The sequence below is a fragment of the Ricinus communis genome, chromosome 6 (assembly GCF_019578655.1).
Source record: "Ricinus communis isolate WT05 ecotype wild-type chromosome 6, ASM1957865v1, whole genome shotgun sequence".
NCBI classification, from domain to species: Eukaryota; Viridiplantae; Streptophyta; class Magnoliopsida; order Malpighiales; family Euphorbiaceae; genus Ricinus; species Ricinus communis.
In genome coordinates this window covers 28006305-28028850 of record NC_063261.1, presented here as the reverse complement: position 1 = coordinate 28028850, position 22546 = coordinate 28006305, and the positions used below count along the sequence as shown (strand labels likewise).

The 22546-nt window shown below is 31.2% G+C and overlaps 1 protein-coding gene across 1 annotated transcript; it reads left to right on the top strand.

The window, feature by feature from the left end:
• The first annotated feature begins 312 nt into the window (after window positions 1-312).
• On the top strand, window positions 313-1944 carry LOC8262680 (3-ketoacyl-CoA synthase 19). Its single transcript, XM_002526737.4, has one exon. The coding sequence runs from the start codon at window positions 336-338 to the stop codon at window positions 1701-1703; it is 1368 nt and encodes a 455-aa protein (XP_002526783.1). The 5' UTR covers window positions 313-335; the 3' UTR covers window positions 1704-1944.
• The last annotated feature ends 20602 nt before the right edge of the window (window positions 1945-22546 follow it).

Here is a 22546-nt window from a genome sequence, read left to right as displayed (position 1 = left end):
TTTTAAGATGAGAGTCATGTGCTTAATAGAATAAGTTATTAGTAAGTTGACATTACCAATATGACAAATTAATTAAAAATATTTCATTTTTGATAGCCACATTAGTAAAAATAGGCCAAAAAAATTAAAGATATTGTAAATTGGTACAAGATAAAAAGTACTGGTACCTAAAGGAAAAAAATCAAAATATCGGTACCGTTTGGACACAAGGTTCAAATGTTTGGTATTAACTTACTCTTGTACAGGGACTTTGCTTTCTATAAATAGACAAACCTTTCTAAAACGGAAGTTCTATGTATCTATCAATTACAAGCTCCTATCCGAACCTTTCTAAAATGGAGCCTTTCATTGTAATTTTCCTGCCTCTTCTCTGCTATATCATTTTCCGCCTCTGGAAACTGGTTCTTCAGAATAGAGACAAATGCTGCTATATGCTGGCTTATGAGTGCCATAAGGCTCCTAAAGACAGTATACTTGACGCAGAATCCTGTGTGAAAATGGTCCTGAGAAACAAAAACCTGGGGCCTGAAGAATACAGGTTTTTAAAGAAAACTATTATTAGTTCTGGCATTGGCAATGAAACTTATGTCCCAAGAAACATCAACGAATACAGAGAAGAAAAACCTTCTCTAGAAGATGCGTTATCAGAAATTGATGATATCATGTTCGACACACTTGACAAGCTCTTTGCAAGAACAGGAATCTCTCCATCAGAAATTGACGTACTTGTTGTCAATGTTTCTTTGTTCTCTTCAGCACCCTCTTTAACTGCTCGTGCAGTTAACAGGTATAAGATGAGGGAAGATATTAAAGCTTTCAACCTTTCAGGAATGGGCTGTAGTGCAAGCCTTGTAGCTGTTGATCTAGTTCAGCAATTGTTCAAATCGTACAAGAAAAAGTTAGCTGTTATTTTCAGCACAGAATCAATAGGTCCAAATTGGTATAGTGGAAAAGAAAAATCCATGCTCCTTTCCAATTGTCTTTTCCGCTCAGGAGGTTGTTCTATGCTCTTGACAAACGATAGAGCTCTAAAGCATAAATCCATCTTCAAATTGAATCATCTTGTTCGTACTCATATTGGCGCCAACGATGAAGCTTACGGATGCTGCATACAAGGAGAAGATGATCTTGGCCATCGAGGTTTTCTCCTCACCAGAAGCCTGACAAAAGCTGCTACTAAAGCTCTTTCCATGAATCTGAGAATCCTAGTGCCTCAAGTGTTACCTGTAACGGAACTACTTCGCTACATTTTTATGTCTCTTCTTCAGAAGAGAGGCAAGAACCGCAATCTCGAAGCCGTTGGAGCAGGTTTGAATCTCAAGAATGGAGTTGAACATTTCTGTATACACCCAGGTGGAAAAGCTGTCATTGATGGGATTGGTAAGAGTTTAGGGCTAAGTGAGTATGATCTAGAACCAGCGAGAATGGCGCTTCGTCGATTTGGGAACACATCAGCTGGAGGCCTTTGGTATGTTCTAGGTTACATGGAAGCAAAGAAGAGGTTAAAGAAGGGTGACAGAATAATGATGATTGGTCTTGGAGCAGGTTTTAAGTGCAACTCTTGTGTTTGGGAGGTATTGAAGGATCTGGATAATGCCAATGTCTGGAAGGAAAGCATAAATCATTATCCTCCTACAGAAGATCTCTTAGAAAAGTCCATCAATTCATGGGAAACCATAATTGGATCATTGTTGAAGGTCTAAGCTTTGTTCAAATTGGTGACCAGATCTTTTACAACCCAGAAGCTTGCTCTATTTTTACTCTTTACCAGCTATTTTTCTATCCAGTTTGTGTTGCATTTTTTAGCTTTTGATTCAGGAAAAATGTTTGTGATTTCTACAATAATCTGATGCATTGTAATTTCAAATGTTCAACCTATCATGTTTCCTCAATTTGCTACCATTGAAGCTATGTATTTGATCTTACAGAAAGGTTTCTCAAGTAGAGTAATCTAGTCAATGGTTATGCCCATCCATACATTACTCAGGGTGTAGATGCTACTGCATAGGTATTTCCAGCTACTTTTTCGGCTACCTCACATGCTTTGATAACTTTTTACCTAAGTGTGTCAGAAATATATTAATCTATTTCTAAGGGCGTGAGTTTATAATGGTATAATATTTTTATATATTTATTTTTATACTATTTGGGTCAAATTTATATTAAAGATTTTTATATAAAATTTTACATGCTAAAATATTTTATATAAGTTATAGAAAATTAATTTTATATAATTTTTTTAAATAAATACATAAAAATACTGAAAAGAATTAAAATAAAGTACCTTAAAATTCACCATATTTTTATATAGATAAATTGAAAACTCTTTTTTATATACATAAAAGATGGCGACATTATGAGCATGCAGAAACATTTATTTTCTTTCCATATTATTTAGATGAAAAGCCCCAACGCTTTCCTACTACCTTACGGGTACTGCAAGTTCCTTGCTTTCTAATCATGACATTTCTGGGGTAAATAGCTTGAAGGACCATACAAAATAATAAGTATGGTAAACCAGACATTGCCTCTTCCTTGTCCGCTCCCTAGTCCGCTCCTCCTAGAGTTGAGCATGGAATGGTTGGGAACGGTTATCACTAAAAAACAAATATAAAATTTTAGTTCTTTTAAAATGAAGAAAAAAAAAAAAAGAACCGTCTAAAATATAAATAGCATCGAACCGTACCGAACTAATTTTTTCAGTTCGATACAGATAGTAATCCGAAGCTAATTTAGTACTTACACATTAATCTTGACTTAGTAAAAAAAAATTTAGTTATTTCGATTATGATATTTTTTAAAACAGTTTTCTATTCAGGTTAGAAAAACGAGATCCGTGGTATGCCCTACTCCCTACAAAACCATTGAAAGGAAATATTATAAATAGATGAACCATTTCTTGAATTGGAAATTTAATGCAATACAGAAGCTAAAGTCTTCTAATATTTAAACTTGTGATGTAGCCGAAGCTAAGAAAGATAAAAAAATTAAATTAAATTAAATTAAAAAAAAAAAAGGCAGCTAACATCACCTTTTATATGCTTGTTGATTTGCGTATGAATGTCAGAGAGACAAACTTCAACGGTCTGTTGATTCTAGAATACTACAAATTTGAAAGAAAAGCTATATTATTGCTTAACACTGTGTTTGATGGACATAGAATAATAAAGTTGAAAGAAATATTTTAATGTTATGAAATATATTGGACAAACTAATATGTAATTCATTTAGAAATTGTACTTATTTTGTTAGAATTTAGTTTAACACTAGCCAATTTCACATAAATTTAAATATATAAAATTCTAAACTTTCACTTCATTCAAAGCACATAAATTTTGAATTTCCAAATAAATTCTATAAATTTTATAAATTTCAACTAAAAATAGTATATAAAGATTGAATTTTTATGCTACTAAGGTGTATAATACAAATAGGATTTGATGAAATTCTAGTTTAACTTAAACTAGGAAAGATTGTGAAAAATAACTAGAAATTCGAAATTTATAAAAAATAGAATAAATACATAGAAATAAAATATTAAATTTGACAAATAAGATGCCATAAATGGTGCTTTATTTTGACTTTCTTATTAAAATATTAAACAAGCAAAATCTGTTAAAACAGGTAAAAAGATAAGTTTTGCAAGATTTAAAAAAAAAATATTAAGTAGAACAGTCGAGACCTGATTGAAATAAGAAGAGTGCTTGCTCTTAAAAGGTAAAAGTATCAAGTTCAATTTCTCATCTTTGTACTTATGAATTATCTTTTTTCATGATGAATACAAGGAGATAGTTGTGTTATCTTAGAAAGCTTTTGAATGATTTGTGAGTACTGATTATTGGCCAGTTTCCCATCAAATCAAGTCAAAGAACTGCAAAAATTCCATTCTGTTAAAAATTTTAAAACTGCAGAAAATGGTACCATAAATTAATTTTCAAAACTGCAAAATTCCATTGCTGGTTGAAAACATGTATATGTTGATGTTACTATGCTATATGCACAAGTCTCTGATACAAAAATTAATGCAATACACAGCTAAAGACAGACTTTAGCTTGAATCATTTGAGGTAGTATGGTGATTGGTTGGCTGATTTGGGACATGGCAGATGATATTATTTTAAGCTGTAATGATGGGAAGCTGGAAAGCCAGAAATTAATACGACAGTATGGAAACCTATAACAATATGACCAGCAACAGTCGGTTGATTGGTATGGGACATGGCGGATGATTCTAGTTTGAATGCATAAGGCAACCCATAATAAATATAACGAGAAAACTTCACGTTTAAAAACCTGCCATTTAGATTTAGAGTCAAGGCCGGTATTTTAACCTTTTTTTTTTTTTTTCTTTTCAGTGATAAAAATTATTTTTTAAGTCTTTAATGTTTAATTAAGGGAAGAAGATGCATTTTTGCCCTTATCGTTTATAGTTAGGAGGAAATTTACCTCTAAACTATATTTGGGCGCAAATAGGTTTTAAAATCTGTAATTGAGCCCTTTAGTTAACATAAAGATTAAGCGATGTTAGATGTTGAGTCTAATATTCTAACTCGTTCTGATTTTAGATGAGTCAAATTAGTCTCTTGCAAAATAAATGAAGAGAGAAATTAAAAGATGCAAACTGAAAATAAAAAATAATAGCGATTTTGTTGAGCTTGAATTGAACTCATTTCTTTTCATTATTGTTAAAAACGGGAGATTTTGAGTTATTTTGGCTTTTGCTTTTTTTTTTTTCTTTTTGTTTCTTTTGCATCTGCCTTGATTATAGAAATCCGATTATGATGAGTTTTGACGAGAGGAGGATAATTTGCTTCAACTATTTTCATATTATGTATGTATGTATGTATGTATTAGCCTTCTTGACATTATTAAGCTAATATAATTTGAGAGATATAAAGAATGGAGGAGAGGGAGTGACCGCAGTGATGGTATTGGCTGATGGAAGGAAGTGGATGAATTTCAGAAAATGAATATAAAAAAAAAAAAAAAACAAAAAAAAAGAAACTAGTAGAGAAAGAAGGAAAGGTTTGAGAGGAGTTTGTAGTAGTGGTGAAGGTAGAAGTGAAAACTGATTGAATATTAAAATGGGTAGTTTGGTCTTTAGGAGAGGGTTTAAATTGCAGTTGTTTATCTTAAAGATTGATTGAGTTGATTCGTCTGAAATGGAGATAAATTAGAAAATTAGAGTCAATATTTAACACTGTTTAATTTTTCTATTAAATAAGGGCTGAGATTACTGATTTTAGAAACTTTGATAGTTTATTTTCACAAAAAAATAGTTTAGAGTCAAATGTGCTCCTAGTTATAAACATCAAAGGTAAAAAGCATCTTTTTCTAAAATTTAATTAATTTTTTATTTGTTGAAATTTTCTAAAATAATGAAGGAATTGTTATGATAATAATGAAGTGTTTGTGTAATATTGAATGTTTATCATTATCTCTGTAGATAGACTTTTTTAATAAATAGAACTATATTTTTGTAACTCTTTATATCTATATTGGTATTACAATCAATGGAATGGTACACACAATCATTTTTTTTTAATTTCTTTTCTATTTATTTTTTTTATTTTTATTCTTTATTTTACAACACATTATTAGCATCATTGCTTAACACAAGATTTAAGATTCAAACTGAAGTCCTTTCTTTTCATTTTCATATTAAAAGAAAAAAATGTTTGTCCAACAAGTTTTTTTTTTCTTTCTTTTTCCTTTTCTTGTGATTTATTTTTATTTTTTGATTTTATGGCTTTTGGATTCTATTAAATTCCTTTGTTTTAACCAAATAGTAGTTTATATTGTAATTATAATTTTATTTTCATATTTATAGGATTATAGTTTTATTTTATTTTATTTTATTTATTTTTTATAGATATATTATCTGATATTAGTTAATGTTAATTAATTTCTAGTTTCTAAAGAACTGTATTATAAATTTTAGTACCTAAAGAACTAGTACTAATTTTAGTTCTTGAAGAATTAAAAATAAATAATTAAGGTATAAATTTATGAAGAAATTTGATCCTAAATTTTTAAAGAATTAAGTATCTTGAAAGCTAATATCCCAATATATTAAAGAATTAATATTCTATGTTCCTGAAGAACTAAATATATTAGTCTCTAAAAGAATTATTTGTAATGAATATTAGATGCCGAAATATTTCTGGATGCTATGGGTTTTTGAAATATAATAAAATATAGAAAACAAGAACATCAATAAAATCGCGTCAAGGCGATAATTTTTCTTCATCATCATCTTCATGAAGGACAAAAACTTGAATATTTGATAGTTAAAGATCCATTAGTTTTTTTGAAGAAATTTAAAATAAAGACAATGACCATCATAAATTTGTCATACTTCCAAAGGCTCGTTATGAATGGATGCATTTACGATTGCAAAATTTCAAAATTGTAAATGAATATGATTCTGTAGTTTTCAGAATTTGAAATTATGTGGAGAAAATATTATTGAACATGATATATTAGAGAAGACATTTACTGCTTTTCATTCTTTGAATATGCTCATGTAGTAGCAACGTCAAAAAAAATTTCAAGAAATATTCTAAATTATTTTAATGTCTTCTAATTGCTGGGCAAAATAATAAGCTCCTATTGAAAAATTATGAAACTCGTCCAACTGGTTCTGCTCTATTCCCTAAAGTGGATGTAAACGTATAATAATGTTGGGCATAGACGACAAAGAGGGTGAAAAAATAATCATATTCAATGATGTAGCCGAGGTTAAGATCGGAATTGTAATAACAATAATCGTGGTGGTAGAAATAATAATACATTTTTCCATCAGAAGTGTGAAGAGAACAATGGACCAAAGTAAAATTTAGAAAATCAATGCTATTGATGTGGTAAAAAATAATGATAATCAAAGCATCTAACTAATCTATGTCAAGAGTCCTTGAAGAAGAAAAATAAAAAAAATAGAAGCAAATTTGGTAGAAAATAATGATGATTTTGGTGATGACTTTATTGATCTTACTCATTTAGATGTGTCAGATTTCTTTGAGAATCCTTAAGGAAAACTTGATCATTTGATCAATATATAAATGCCTAACGACTTATGTTTAATACAGTATCTGATAGTAAAAGAATAATTGAAGGCTCCAGAAGAGTAAATATATTACTACATGAAGGTACACTTTTCTTTATTAAAAATGTATTATTCTCTCCAAAATCTCACAGAAATGTATTAAGTTTTAAAGATATCTATCAAAATAGATATCATATTGAAACTACAAATGTAGAAATTATTGAATATCTATATATTATAATCCTCATAATGGGCAAGCAATGTTTATTGGAGAAGTTACCTACTTTCTCCTCTAGCTTATATAATACATATATGTGTATTATTGAAATAAATGTTGTAGTAAACCAAAAGTTTACTTATCCAAATATTTTTCTTATTTGGCATAATCGATTAGATCATCCTGGATCAACAATAATGCGAAAAAATTATTAAAAGCTTATATGGCCTTTCATTAAAGAACCATAATATTCTTCAATATAATAATTTTTATGTTCGGCTTGCTCTCAATGAAAACTGATAATTAGACCTTCACCAAGCAAAATTCTAAATAAATCACCTAGATTTCTAGAACGTATACAAGATGATATTCAAGGACTAATTCATCCACCATATCAACTATTTAAAGATTTTATGGTATTAATAGATGCATCAATAAGATGGTCACATATATATTTATTATCAACTCGACATTTGGCATTTGCTAGATCACTTGATCAAGTAATTAGATTAAGAGTACAATTTTTATAGTATGCTATTAAGACAATTCGTCTTGATAATGCTAGTGAATTTACATTTAAGGCCTTTAATGATTATTGCATGTCCATTGGAATAATTGTTGAATATCCAATAGCTCATATTCTTACTCAGAATAGTCTAGAAGAATCTTTCAATAAACGTCTCCAATTAATAGCTAGACCATTGCTTATAAAAACAAACCTCTCAATAATTGCTTGGGGACATACAATTTTACATGCAACAACTATTATTTGCATCAGGCCAACTAGGTATCATAAATTTTCACCATTATAGTTGGTTTCTAGGCAGGAGCCAAATATTTCCCATTTGAGAATTTTTAGATGTGTTGTTTATGTCTTAATTGACCCCCACATCGCACGAAGATGGGACCTCAAAGGAGATTCAGAATATACATTGGATAAGAATCTCCATCTATAATTAAATATCTTAAGTCATTAATGAGGGATGTCTTTATTGTGAGACTTAATGATTATCATTTTAATGAGGCTTTATTTCCTCAATTAGGGGGGAGAAAACAAGCAATTAGAAAAATAAATTGTTTAAAATGATCCATCATTAAATCATCTTGATCCTTATTCAAAACAATATGAATTAGAAGTTTAAATAATCATTTATTTGTAAACTATCGCAAACCAATTGCTAGATATATTTTTGTGATCCAAAAAGAGAAACTACTAAATCTCAAATATCAGCGAAAAATGCTCCAATTAGAATTGATGTCCTAGTAGGACAATATGTTTATAGCAAATGAGTCCATAACATAAAGAAGCATAGTGGGCCACCTGGTTCCAATGATAAAAGTACAAGAAAGAAAAGGGAACAAAATAAGTAAAATGACAATTTTAAAATATGTATTCCTGAAGAGCCTATAACAAAAGACATACATGAGCAAGTAACTCTAGAAGAAGTTCAAGTGCCTGAGGATGAAAATAATGAGATCTCAATCAACTATGTCACTTCACGTAAGAGATGAGACCAAAGTGAAAGTATTATCGTAAATATACTTACATATGCAATAACAATTGATATTACAAAAGAAAGTGAAGACATTGAACCTAAGTTCGTCATTAAATGTTGACAAAGAAATGATTGGCCTAAATAAAAAGACACAATCCAGGCAGAATTAAAGTTTTTAGGCATTATTTTAACACCTGAAGATATTAAGCTAGTAGGCTGTAAATGGGATTCTGTACATAAACGCAATAAGAAAAATGAAATTGTGAGATACAAAGTTTTATTACCTAACTTTTGCTCCTTTGTTACATAAGTCTAATGACGAGACTATGACAAGTCTAGTAGAATGAACTTTGAGTAGCGAAGGGAGAAAAGCTTTGAAAGGCACCTAAGGATACTGGAATCCTTTAGAATGGACTGAAAAAACAAAAAGAATGCCTAGGAAACCCTTAGAAACCTTTAAAAACATAAAACGGAACCCAAAAAACTCACTCGGCTCAAAACCCTAGTGGACTAGCTTAAACCTGCATGGGGTAAGGCCAAGTCCATGTCGGCTTAGCTAAGCCCACGTGGGTCTAGCCTTCAAAATGCCATCAACCTCAAAATTAGTGTCTTGACAGCTGATGTTAGCATGGGAGGACGTGCCAACATCTATGACATCCCCTAAACCCCAAAAAAGCTCATCCTTTATGTCACGACCCCATCTATGGGCCCGTGACCGGCACTAGAGAATGGGTAGGCATAAGGCTACCGAATCCCGTAGTAAGCCTGACACTCACCGATTTAAATAAATCTCATCTCATTAATATTATTGATTCCATAATTTCGTAACCATTAAATTTACACAATTAATTCAGTTTGCTAGAAGAATTAGGTGAAACCCGAAACTACAAAGAATTACAACTGATACATCTACTATTTCTACTGCAGAGAATCTAAGATTTTACAAATTAACATACTAAATCAAATACACCACCCGATGATGAAGGAGTTAGGTTACTAGATAAGAGTCGCGGGAAGGCTAACAGTCATGGATCTGAAAAATAGAAGATTGAGACTATCAGTCTCGAGAGTGAGTTAAAATAATATATCCAAAATAGTTGCAAACACTTCAATAATACATTTATTTAATTTGAAATAAACATAAGTCATGTAAAGACATACGTGTCATGCCATGCTTAAATAAAATAAAATAATTTTCACACAAAACGGGACGGAGTACTACAGTAGAACACTAATTCTAACACTAACATCTCGGTCAATCTCCATACTGACATCTCAGCTAACCTCAACTCTATCATCCCGACTAATCTCATTCCAATAGGACTGGCGCCTAGAGAGCGAAGCTCGATCAGGGACCTTACCTCTAGTCTGTTCACTTGTCTTAGCCTTTCGGCTCTCTGAACAGGTCTGGCACCCAGAGAGCAAGCTCGATTAGGGACCTTACCTCTAGCATGAACACTTGATTTCCAACTAAGCCGGCGCTCAGAGAGCAAGCTCAATTAGGGACAAGTCCTAATCCTTTCTTTTTAAATTTACCAATTTATCCTTTTCCATCACTCTCGAATTTATACCGGAACATTCATCAAACTCTTATGTTCTACTGTAGTCCTATCCTGTGTTATCATGCAATAATAAAATCAATAATATATAAATGAATAGTAATCAAAAGCATGATACAAATGAATAATAATTAAATGAATAATTTGAACTTGCAAATAAATAACCACGATAGCAAATAAAAATTTTATGCATGACACACGTACATAATCGATATATGACTTTAACTCACAGATTTGGCGAATTCCTTACTCTGCTCCGGTGCCTCGGTTAGAGCGAGCCGAACAGACGGATTATCTAATCACGGAAAAAATAATTTATCAATAACGCTTACAACCATCTAGTTTTAGCTAGCTTATGAAAGTGCATATAGAAAGCTTGTTACACCAATGGTTGATGTATTTTCTAAGCCCATCCATTTCTTCAGCCTTACCTCGCCCATCTAGGTCTTCTCCTTACGATCCAATTATTGTTCGAGTTGCCCTTCTTTGGGGTCAAGCTATTGAGAATAATTTACAATTGACCCTAGGCCTAGATTCCTAAGACTGATTGTCTAAGAATCACGACTCAGGTAAATTCTACCGAAAATAAGGCAGAACCTCCCCTATAACACGGACATTTACCCTCTGTAAAACGGGTCCAGGACCTGCTAGAAAACACTTCGAATAATCAATAATTATTTTAATGGTAGTCGGCTTCCCGAGACTTCACTAATTTCCCGACTCCGCCACACATCACAAAACACAACCAAGGCAGGCAGTCCGACAACAAATATTTTAACACACAAAATTTTCTAATACACAACACAGTTCAATAAACACACAATTAAACCAAGAATTCCAAAATAAATTTCTAATTTAGTCCTAACACACAATTAAATTAAATAACCAAGAATATAAATTTCTAATTTAGTCCTAACACACATTTGGAAAAAATTTGAATAACCAAGAATATAATTTATTCCTCAAATAATTTACTTAATTAACTCCTTAAAAATCAAACTAATTGGATATGGAAAATAACTCATTTATTTATCTAACATTAAAATTTCCATTACATCATCCCAAATTAAACCAAATAAAAATAAAATAAAATTAATTTAAATCAAAATTAATTTATTAATTATTATTAATAAAATTATTATTAAAGAAAATTTTCAGGTATTACATTTTTTCCCCCTTAAAAAAAATTCGCCCGCGAATTTTAAAAGAAAAAGGGGCTCACACTAGGACTGAAACTAAAGAAAATAGGAATCTCTCATCTCGAGCTCGACTTCTCGGGAACTTTCCTCGGAGGAAATAAACTCAACAACAAGACCCATAGACAAAACCCTTAAGCAAAACTGGCAAACCTGAGAATCCTCGATCCTGACTTACTGCTCCTCGGAAATCAAATTTTTACTTGCTTCCACACACTGAGGGTCTAACACGGGCAAGAATTGAAAATACACTTCCTCAATAAAGACCTAAGAATACTGAATTGACCTCAGAGAATACTATTTGGCGACAAGTCCAACTTGCATGCCACCTCACCAACCTGCCGACAATTCCAAGGGTCCCATAACTTTACTTCCTTACCAAACAGCATCACTTCTGACAGAAAAGACGCCTTAGGATTACATACTTCTCTATTACAAATCTCCACGTGCTCCCACTCTAGGTTCGCACAACCCTCTGCTTCCTGAAAGCTGTCTTCAACTGCTCACGAGAAAAGAATCTCCTTTAAAAAGATCTGGACTAACTCTGGTCTTGCCAAAGATTCACTCACCAACTTCCTTCCCAATGACGTGTCCCTTGCACGCATATAAATCCTTAACATCCACATCACCTCATCCACGTCATATCATCCATATGGTTGCCATAACCGATACAAAACCATACCATCTTAACATGAGATTCCTCTTTGACTGAAATCTAGAAGTCTCCTCTATAATCCAACATGGGGCCTACTGCGCCACCGATTCACTCTCACAGCAACTCAACTTGTCATCCAGAGAATCCTAAGCTGACACCATTTACTTTGAAAAAATTTATTTATCTACCTACTTTAAAATTAACACGGATAGAAATTATTATCTTGAAAAACACGTTTACAAAATTATAAAATCTCTAGCCATTTCTTTATATGAAATTCTACAATACCACGCATTAGGGTGATGATGCCCCCTATCACCAAGGGTTGCAATGCACGATGTATGATGCATGTCCTAAAAATGAAATTATGCACGCCTATAGTGAAATGCCATAATGAATTCTTTCAGGACTGGGCACAATATTGTATTTTAAAAACACTTGTTCTACTTAGAAAAATTAATAATGTTTGCTTAAGTTTCTCTGGATTCCAAGCGTCCGAAAATACTCCTACCATCTTTCTTAAACTTCTTACAACCACAAAACTTAACCATATTTGCTCAATTTCCTACGCACTAACTTTGGCGCTACTCATTAAGGCGATGCCTGATGCGATGACGAGATAGTTCATAACATGACTGCAACCTCGCTCTGCACTAATTCTGACTGTGGTGCTCACCAACGAGACAACAATCGATTCATCTAAGGGTCGGCCTGCACTAATCACTTGAAGAAAAAACACGAGTCTATTGCGCTTCAGATCTTCCTATCGCTACAACGCTCATTTCAACACAGCATCAAGGACAAGCTTGCGAGAAAAGAAAGACAGATGCTCTAACAGTGAAAGCCGAGACATTGGAGTCAATGAAAACATCAAGACAGACTTGATCCTAGCTCCGCAGTAGCAAGAATCTTAGTCTAGGCCGAAGGAAATCTAAACCTAAGTTCTGATACCAACTTTGTCACGATCCCATCTGTGGGCCCGTGACCGGCACTAAGGAATGGGTAGGCGTAAGGCCACTGAATCCCATAGTAAGGCTGACACTCACCGACTTAAATAAATCTCATCTCATTAATATTATTGATTCCACAATTTCATAACCATTAAATTTAGATAATTAATTCGGTCTGCCAGAAGAATTAGGCGAAACCCGAAACTACAAAGAATTACAACTAATACATCTACTATTTCTACTGCGGAGAATCTAAGATCTTACAAATTAACATACCAAATCAAATACACCACCCGATGATGAAGGAGTCAGGTTACTAGATAAGGGTCGCGGGAAGACTAACAGTCACAGATCTAAAAAACAGAAGATTGAGACTGTCAGTCTCGAGAGTGAGTTAAAATGATATATCCAAAAACAGTTGCAAACACTTCAATAATATATTTATTTAATTTGAAATAAACATAAGTCATGTAAAGACATACGTGTCATGCCATGCTTAAATTAAATAAAATAATTTTCACATACAATGGGACAGAGTACTACAGTAGAACACTAATTCTAACACTAACATCTCGGTCAATCTCCATACTGACATCTCGGCTAACCTCAACTCTATCATCCCGACTAATCTCATTACAATAGGACTGGCGCCTAGAGAGTGAAGCTCGATCAGGGACCTTATCTCCAGTCTGGTCACTTATCTTAGCCTTTCGGTTCTCTTAATCCAATAGGTCTGGCGCCCAGAGAGCAAGCTCGATCATGGACCTTACCTCCGGCAAACAAACTCTAATAAGCCTACAGAGCAAGCTCGATCAGGGCAAGTCCTAATCCTTTCTTTTTAAATTTATCTTTTTATCCTTTTCCATCACTCTCGGATTTATACCGGAACACTCATCAAACTCTTATGTTCTATTGTCGTCCCATCCCGTGTTATCATGCAATAATAAAATCAATGATATATAAATGAATAGTAATCCAAAGCATGATACAAATGAATAATTTTAACTTACAAATAAATAACCACGATAGCAAATCAAAAATTTATGCATGATACACGTGCGTAATCGATATATGACTTTAACTCACAAATTTGGCGACCTCCTTACTCTGCTCCGATGCCTCGGTTGGAGGGAGCCGAACAGACGGATTATCTAATCACGGAAAAATAATTTATCAATAACGCTGAATAATTTACAATTGACCCTAGGTCTAGATTCCTAGGACTGATTGTCTAAAAATCATGACTCGGGTAAATTATACCGAAAATTCGGCAGAACCTCCCCTATAACACGGATATTTACCTCCTGTAAAACGGGTCCAGGACCTGCCAGAAAACACTTCGAATAATCAATAATTTATTTTAATGGGAGTTGGGTCCTCGAGACTTTACTAATTTTCCGACTCCGCCACACATCACAAAACACAACCAAGGTAGGCAGTCCGACAACAAATATTTTAACACACAAAATTTTCTAATATACAACACAGTTCAATAGACACACAATTAAACCAAGAATTCCAAAATAAATTTCTAATTTAGTCCTAACACATAATTAAATTAAATAACCAATTTGCTAAATATTTTCCAACTTAAAATTAAATACCACTAGCTAATTAAAATACCAATTTCTCCAAAATTATTTTATAAAAACACCCTTTACAAATTCTTCCATAATTCTCCAATATATAATTGTATATATATATATATATATATATATATATATATATATACATTTGGGAAAAATTTGAATAACCAAAAATATAATTTATTTCTCAAATAATTTACTTAATTAACTCCTTAAAAATTAAATTAATTGGATATGAAAAATAACTCATTTATTTGTCTAACATTAAAATTTCCATTACATCATTCCAAATTAAACCAAATAAAAATAAAGTAAAATTAATTTAAATCAAAAGTCATTTATTAATTATTATTAAGAAAATTATTATTAAAATTTTTTTTCAGGTATTACACTTTACCCTCTAGTCTTTTAACCAATAAGAATACACCTCTCAAAATTCTAAAAGACACCTCCTTCCATAGATATATATTCATTCTTTTCCTACATTAAACCCTAGCCACACTCTCTCACAAAAAAGCAAAAATTAAAAACCTTAATCAATACAACTTCAATATCTTCCAACCATCTTCTTCCTCTAAAACACCCAAAAAGATCCAACTCCAATTTCCATTACAACATCAAGAATATATTTCCATCACCCAGATACACATACACCATCATACATCTCTAAAGGTCCTAAGTCCCTCTCTTTAAAAAAATTTCCAACAATTAAAGAAAGGCAATAAGCCTCTAGCCTCTATCTTTCCCTATAAAAAATCCATCTTCCACATCTTACACACCCATTTCACATAAACTTAGCCAATCTTTCCACAAGCATAAGAAGTCCATCCTTTAGTGCTAAAAGTTCCTATTTTGTAGGTCTTAAAAAAGTCTAGGACCATTAAGGAGTCCTTTGGTGTGCTTAAGGTTCTTCACCTTTTGAAAAATTATCAAAGGTATACTTCAAGGGCTAAAAATCTAGAGTTAAACTTGATTTGGTGTGCATTTATATCTATTTTTACCTTATTTAGCATTGCTTGTTGATTCCAAGGGGGGTTTAACTCAAAAATCCATTATTGTATCCTTTAAAGCTTTTGTAAGCTTACCCCATGTGGGCTTTTGTTTAGCCCACATAGGGTAAGCCTTACCCCATGTAGGGTAAGCTCCTATAAGCTTTAAAGCCTTGTTTTTTGATATTTTGATGATCCATGGCCATTTCTTATATGTTTAACTTTTATTTAACATGTATTAGGGTAAATTTAAAGATATTAATCATGGTTGAAGTTGATTTTAGACTAATATGTGCTAGGTGGCTTGTTTGGCTCAACCATGTTTTTAGTGCTTCATTTGCATGATTAGGAACATGTTTAGGACTAAATGAGTTTTTCTATATTCTATTTAGTTTATAAATATTTAGGATTTGATTTAGATATTTAAAGTTTATTCCTTTAAGTGTTAAAGTAGCTATTTTGACATGTTTCAGGCTTAAAATGTATTTTTGTATGTTAAGTGCATTAACCACATGTTTATTGCTTTAATTAATATTATGAAGGTTTAAACTAACTTCTTATCTTTATAGTAGGTTCGACTCCTTTGGAACTGGCTCAACCCTCCCTAATGAGGGTTCCCTAGGTTTAATTTTAATTTAGGAATAATATTTTGCTTATATGATTATATGCTTATGTGTGCGACTAGTGTTAATTAGAAAATTAGCTATTTTCCTTTTTATAATTGTTTATCTGGCTTGTATTCCATTAATTCCTTCCTTCCTATTCTTTATATATGTTTTATTTATTTCTTTGATATATTTTAGATTTTATCTCACATGCTAAAGGTAAACCAGATTTAGGTTGATTGATCACCTCACATGTTTGCTAAAATAAATTAATTCACCAATGTGAGTATCCTGCCTCCCATATTTCATTCACCTAATTGCTTAAAGATAAAATGAGCCCGGCAGCCACATGCTTAATAAATTGATTATATTTGGTCACCTTGGCATGTCAAATAAAATCTAAGATACTAATGTACCTTCTTTGGATTAGTGGCACCAATGTGCCTTTTCTCTTAGGTAGATGCATGATAGGCTAGTAACTTCTCTTCCTCACCTTATATATGGTTAAATAAGATAATAAAATGTCATCGTAATAAAATTGGTAATAACCAACCTAGGGTAGTACAATTAGGAAAACTAAAAGCCTTAGAGTCTAGTGGAGGCCGGACTGTGTGTCCGGGCATGTTGGGATGTTTAACCCCTTCCCAGTACGTACCTAACTTCTAAACCCAAATCTCTAATTCGAGAAGGAGGAAAGTTAGGCTCTCCGCAAGGAATTCTAGCTGCCATCATTCATCTCTTTCTATTTGTCCCAGTTACTTTATTAGGATGGCGACTCTGAGCCTTCTCCAAAGATTTCCAGCTGCAGTAGTTGTCTTAATCCCTTGAGACCTCTTCCTAGACGGCTCACTTTCAAATCAAGCCTAGTACGGATAAAACAATCTTTGACATAATCGCTACCGATCCGAGGCCGAGGCTTTTGAAAAAAGCCATGCCCTCACACAAAGCATGACTTGTAGCAAAAGAGTTCTCACAAAGACCCGACATTGATTATGATGAAACTTACTTTCCAATTGTGGATGTAATTATATTTAGTTTTTTAACTAGTCTGACAAGTTTAAAAGGACTTATTATGCATCTTATGAATGTCGATACAACTTATTTATATGGATCACTTGATAATGATATTTATACGAAAGTTCTTGAAGGACTAAAAATGCATGAAGCATGTAGCTCAAATCGAGTCTAAATTTATTCAACTAAGCTACAACTATCCTTGTATATATTAAAAAAAATCTGGACGAATATGGTATAACCGACTTAGTGAATATCTTTTGAAGGAAGGATATACTAACAATTCAATTTGTTTATGTGTTTTCATTAAAAAAATTTATGGTTTTACTATAATTGTAATTTATGTTGATAATTTAAATACCATTAGGACTCCTAAAGAGTTAAGAGAATAGTAACTTATTTAAAAAATGAGTTTGAAATGACATATTTAGGACGAACAAAATTTTATCTCGGCCTGCAGATCAAACATTTATTTGGAGAGATTTTTATTCATCAGTCAACTTATATTGAAAAATATTAAAATATTTTAATATGGATTAGTCTTATCCAATAAGTTCTCCTATGATTGTTAGATACCTGGATATGAAAAATGACCTTCTTCGTCCTCGGAAAGATGGTGAAAAAATATTTGATCCAGAAGTACCATATCTTAGTGCTACTAGAGCATTAATGTATCTTGCTAATTGTACAAGACTTGATATAACATTTTTTGTGAGTTTACTAATAGTTCATCACCAACTTGAAGGCATTGAAATGATATGAAACAAGTATTCTACTATTTACGTGGTACATCATATATGAGATTATTTTATCCACAAGACTCAATGTCATAATTATTGAATATGTAGATGTTAGATATTTATTTGATCCACATAAAGCTCGATCGCAAATGAGTTACTTATTTACGTATGGGGGTTTTGCTATATTTTAGCTTTCTACTAAGCAAACTTTAACTGCCACATTATCTAATCATGCTGAAATATTGGCAATGCACGAGGCTAGTAGAGAATGTATATGGTTAAGATCTATGATCCAACAATTAAAAGAAACATGTAATTTCCTATTTGATAAAAAACTCCAACAATACTATATGAAGATAATATTGCTTGTATATACAACTCAAAGGAGGATACATTAAAGGAGATAGAACTAAGCACATTTCGCTAAATTTCTTTTTCATATATGGGCTTTAGAAACAAGAAGTTTTAGATGTTCATCTAGTTCGATCTATTGATAATTTGACAGATTTGTTTATAAAAGCACTCTCTAAAATAATATTTGAGAAATTGTTGACAAAATAGGCATGGTCCGACTAAGAGATCTTTGTTAGAAGCCATATTTTCATGAGGGGGAGATTTTAATGTATTGTACTTTTTTTTCTCTTAGTTTAGTTTTTGTCCAATTGAATTTTTCTAGAAAGGTGAGGCAGTGATATGGCGCAAGTTTATACATGAATGATGTACTCCTTTTCCTTCACTAAGATTCTTTTTTTTTTTACAGGGTTTTATTAGTAAGATTTTAACAAGGCATATTTATTATAATAGACATCCAAGAATGAATGTTATGATAATAATAAAGTATCCGGGTAATATTGATATCTATCATTACCTCTATGGATAGATTTTTTTAATAAATAGAATTCTATATGTGTAACTCTTTACACCTATAAATAGGTGTTACAATCAATATGCTATACACATTCATTCTCTTTTCTACTCTTTTTTTTATTTTTCATATTATTATGCAAAAAAAAAAAAAAAGGAATTTATGATATATATTTTATTTATTTATTTTTCTTTATTTTAAAGAGAAAATAAAAGGATTGAAAAGTTGTTTTTATTGTTTCTATTAATTTACCATGTTGCTCTTATTTTTATGTAATAATAATGGTTCTATCTCTTATCCATTCACCATTTTTCTTATATTGTTTAATATTATATACTATTATCTACAGGTTGTATGAGTAAAATTTTGTAACTAAAAAGAGAAATATCATTCTATTTATAATTCATGGTTGATATATATTTTTAATGATATTATTATTTCTTAAAATAAAGAAACAAAATAAAAGTTATGAATCTATTTATTAATTAATTAATTTATTAGTTATCATCTCTTTAATTGATGCATTACAATAATATATAAGATAAAAGTTTTATTTCCTTTTAGTTTTACTTTTTAAATAAGAAAAATTAAATTTATTTTTTTCTCTTTTTCTCATCCAAATACGAGTAAAACTTTTTAAGAAATAAAAATAAAACTTATTTTCCTTTTTTATTTGCTTTTCTTTCTAAAATCGTTTCCAGTTTTAAATATCATAAAATAAAATCACACTAAATTGATCCTTGAACGTGGGCAATATGTCCTTCAACTACTTTATTGTTGGGTCTACATTCTACAATATTGTGCATAATGCAATGCCATTACTATCTGTTTGTTATCTTCACTCTTCTGTTCTTCATAGCTTTCTTAAATCATCTATTGTCTATTTCTTCTTGTATAGTCTAAAACTATTTTCCCATTTACAATTTTAATCATAAAAGCTTATAATACCAATACTGATATATATATATATATATACGATTTTTGCTCTAATGTGTATATCTATTTTTGATACATAGAATTAAAATTTATAAATAATTTTATAATTTTTATTAATTTACTAATTAATAAATTACATTCCTAGTTAAACACTTACTCTAATCCTAAGAAATAGTTTATTAATTATACTTTAATATTATATTAACTGATAAATTAATTTTCTAATTAGATAATGATTCTAACTCTATCTAAGAAATAGCATATTAATTATTTTTAATGTTATAATAAATTATTATTAAATTTTTATTAGATAATAATTATGCTTCTAGAAAATCACATTTTTAATAATATTTTTAATATTATGTCAACCTATAAATTAATTTTTAATTATATAATAACTTCTATTCCTATAAAGTAATTATATCAATTATATTGATAGTATTAATTTATATAGTACTAAAAGTAATTAATAAATTTTTTAAAATGATTTTACATTATTGTATTAAAGAAATCTTTAAATATTAAAAATATTAAGAAAGAAATTTATAAATATTAAATTTATTGTAATTTCTTAAATGTTATAAATAAATATTAAATATTAAAAATATTATTAAATCTTATTTATAAATTTGATTTTATAATTAAAATAATAACAATAGTTTTATAAACGCACGGATAAACGACTAGAACAATTGAATTGGAAGGAGAAATTCATGGTTAAATTTAACAGAAGTGCCCCCCCGCTAGTCTTTCTCTTATTTTGGCCGATAATAGCATCCTCTTTAGCAGAGTAATAAATCAAAGAGAAGATAACATTGATGAAAAGAGACTCATTGGAGGAGGATAAGTTGATGAGCAAATCTCTCCCTAAAACTAGAAAAAAGAAATAATCATGGATAAAAGAGATCCATGCTTCTAAAAGAAACAGCCCAACAGAAAGCAAAAGAATGAGAAGTCATGGAAATAGAAGACAATTCTAGACAAAAAAATTAAAGCTATTAACAAGCCGCAATACTCTTGAAGATGTGAATACTCAAATCGCAGTCAGATGGGTGTGAAGGCAATGGAGAGACATGAAAGACATCTAGAACACACTTTTATGGTTAAATCAAAGAAGGAAGGGTTCAGAAGGACGATCATTGTCAAAGGTGAGGAAAGACATTTTATTACAAGCAGTCATCCAGGCCATTCTAATATATACAATGAGCTGCTTTCTATTTCCTATTTCAATTAGTGAAGAAATCAAATGAGTCATCTTGCAATTTTAGTAAAGATATAAGCAATGAGAGAAATATACATATTGGATAAGTTAGGATTACATGACAATTTCAAAAGTTATGAGAGGCTTAGGCTATATTTGGTATGATGTAATGAAGTATATAATGAAATCATCGTTACATTACATGTTTTATTACTTTGTTTGGTAATTAATTTTTTTGATATAATGTAATGAAAAATGTTTTATATAATTAAATATCCTTAATTTGATCTAATATCCGATAACACAAAATCTATGTAATTGTGATTATTTACAATATATTTATATTTATTTCTTAATTAATATAATTTAAACACTTTCAACCACCAAAATTTTTACTATTTTGACACTGCCTGGTTGGCATCCAAGGCTTTTTAAGAGAAATATAATCAAGAGTTGGATTTGATAATGCTAGGATGGGTTACCAACAAGCTTTCTTTGGCGTAGGGCATCTAAGCTCATGGATAAATTAACTGATAATTTAAATCCAAACTTTTCATAAATAAAACAAATATGGATTACAATAACCATGATCGCAATCACTAATTTAGGAAAAAGAAAAAAGGATTCTGTCGGAATTTGGAGGCACAAAGTACATCACGCATGATCAAGATACGTTCACATGTAAACCCAAATTTGCAAGTTCCGACGCCTTTCACTTTAACTCCGACATTGTATCTCACACAAATCCATCTAATATCAACACTTACCCGATGAAATTTCATATGTGCATCTAAGTCTATAATCCACAAAGGGTTAGATTCAGTTAATAACATACAATTAGAAACAAAAATCCATAAGTATTTAAGTCACAGGCTAAGTGCATTCACTAGCAAAATGCCCTTCCTTGACATAATAATGGCATTTTAGCTTGTTCTTTTCTCTTTTGGTATGCCCTTTAGCTGCCTCATTAGGTTTTGTTTTCCTTTCGAAGAACCTCTTCTCCGGCTTGGATGTTGGGCCCTTTTTAGAGCTTTTCGCCATGGAAACTCACTCTTGAAGTTTGCTTACTTCCAAATGCTCAAGCTCAAGTTCAAAGTCACGAACAATATCATCCTGCGTACAGCATAGCAACATAATGTAACCAGGAGGTTTTTTTTTTTTTTTTAAAGCTAAATTGGCCTCAACATCTCTCTTACGTTGAGCAGTGTCCCAGCTTCAGACTCATGCATTTTATGGTCCAATGATTTCCTATTCCTCAAGGACGCATTGAACCTTGCGATGCAATGTTTCATGATAAATTATCACCACTCAAATTCACACCCTTAATCCAGTTCTGCTCTGATCTTTTTGGCAGCAGTCAACATTTTTAACTACACAGAGACATTACACATGCTTTTAAGTATATACAACACAAATTACATTAAATTACTCATCAATCACTTGCAGCAGTGATGCAAATAATTTAAACTATATTAGAAGTAGAAGTTCACCT

Bases quoted from the DNA above. Each gene is read 5' to 3' on its own strand.
- LOC8262680 (XM_002526737.4), top strand. From the start codon at position 336: ATGGAGCCTTTCATTGTAATTTTCCTGCCTCTTCTCTGCTATATCATT.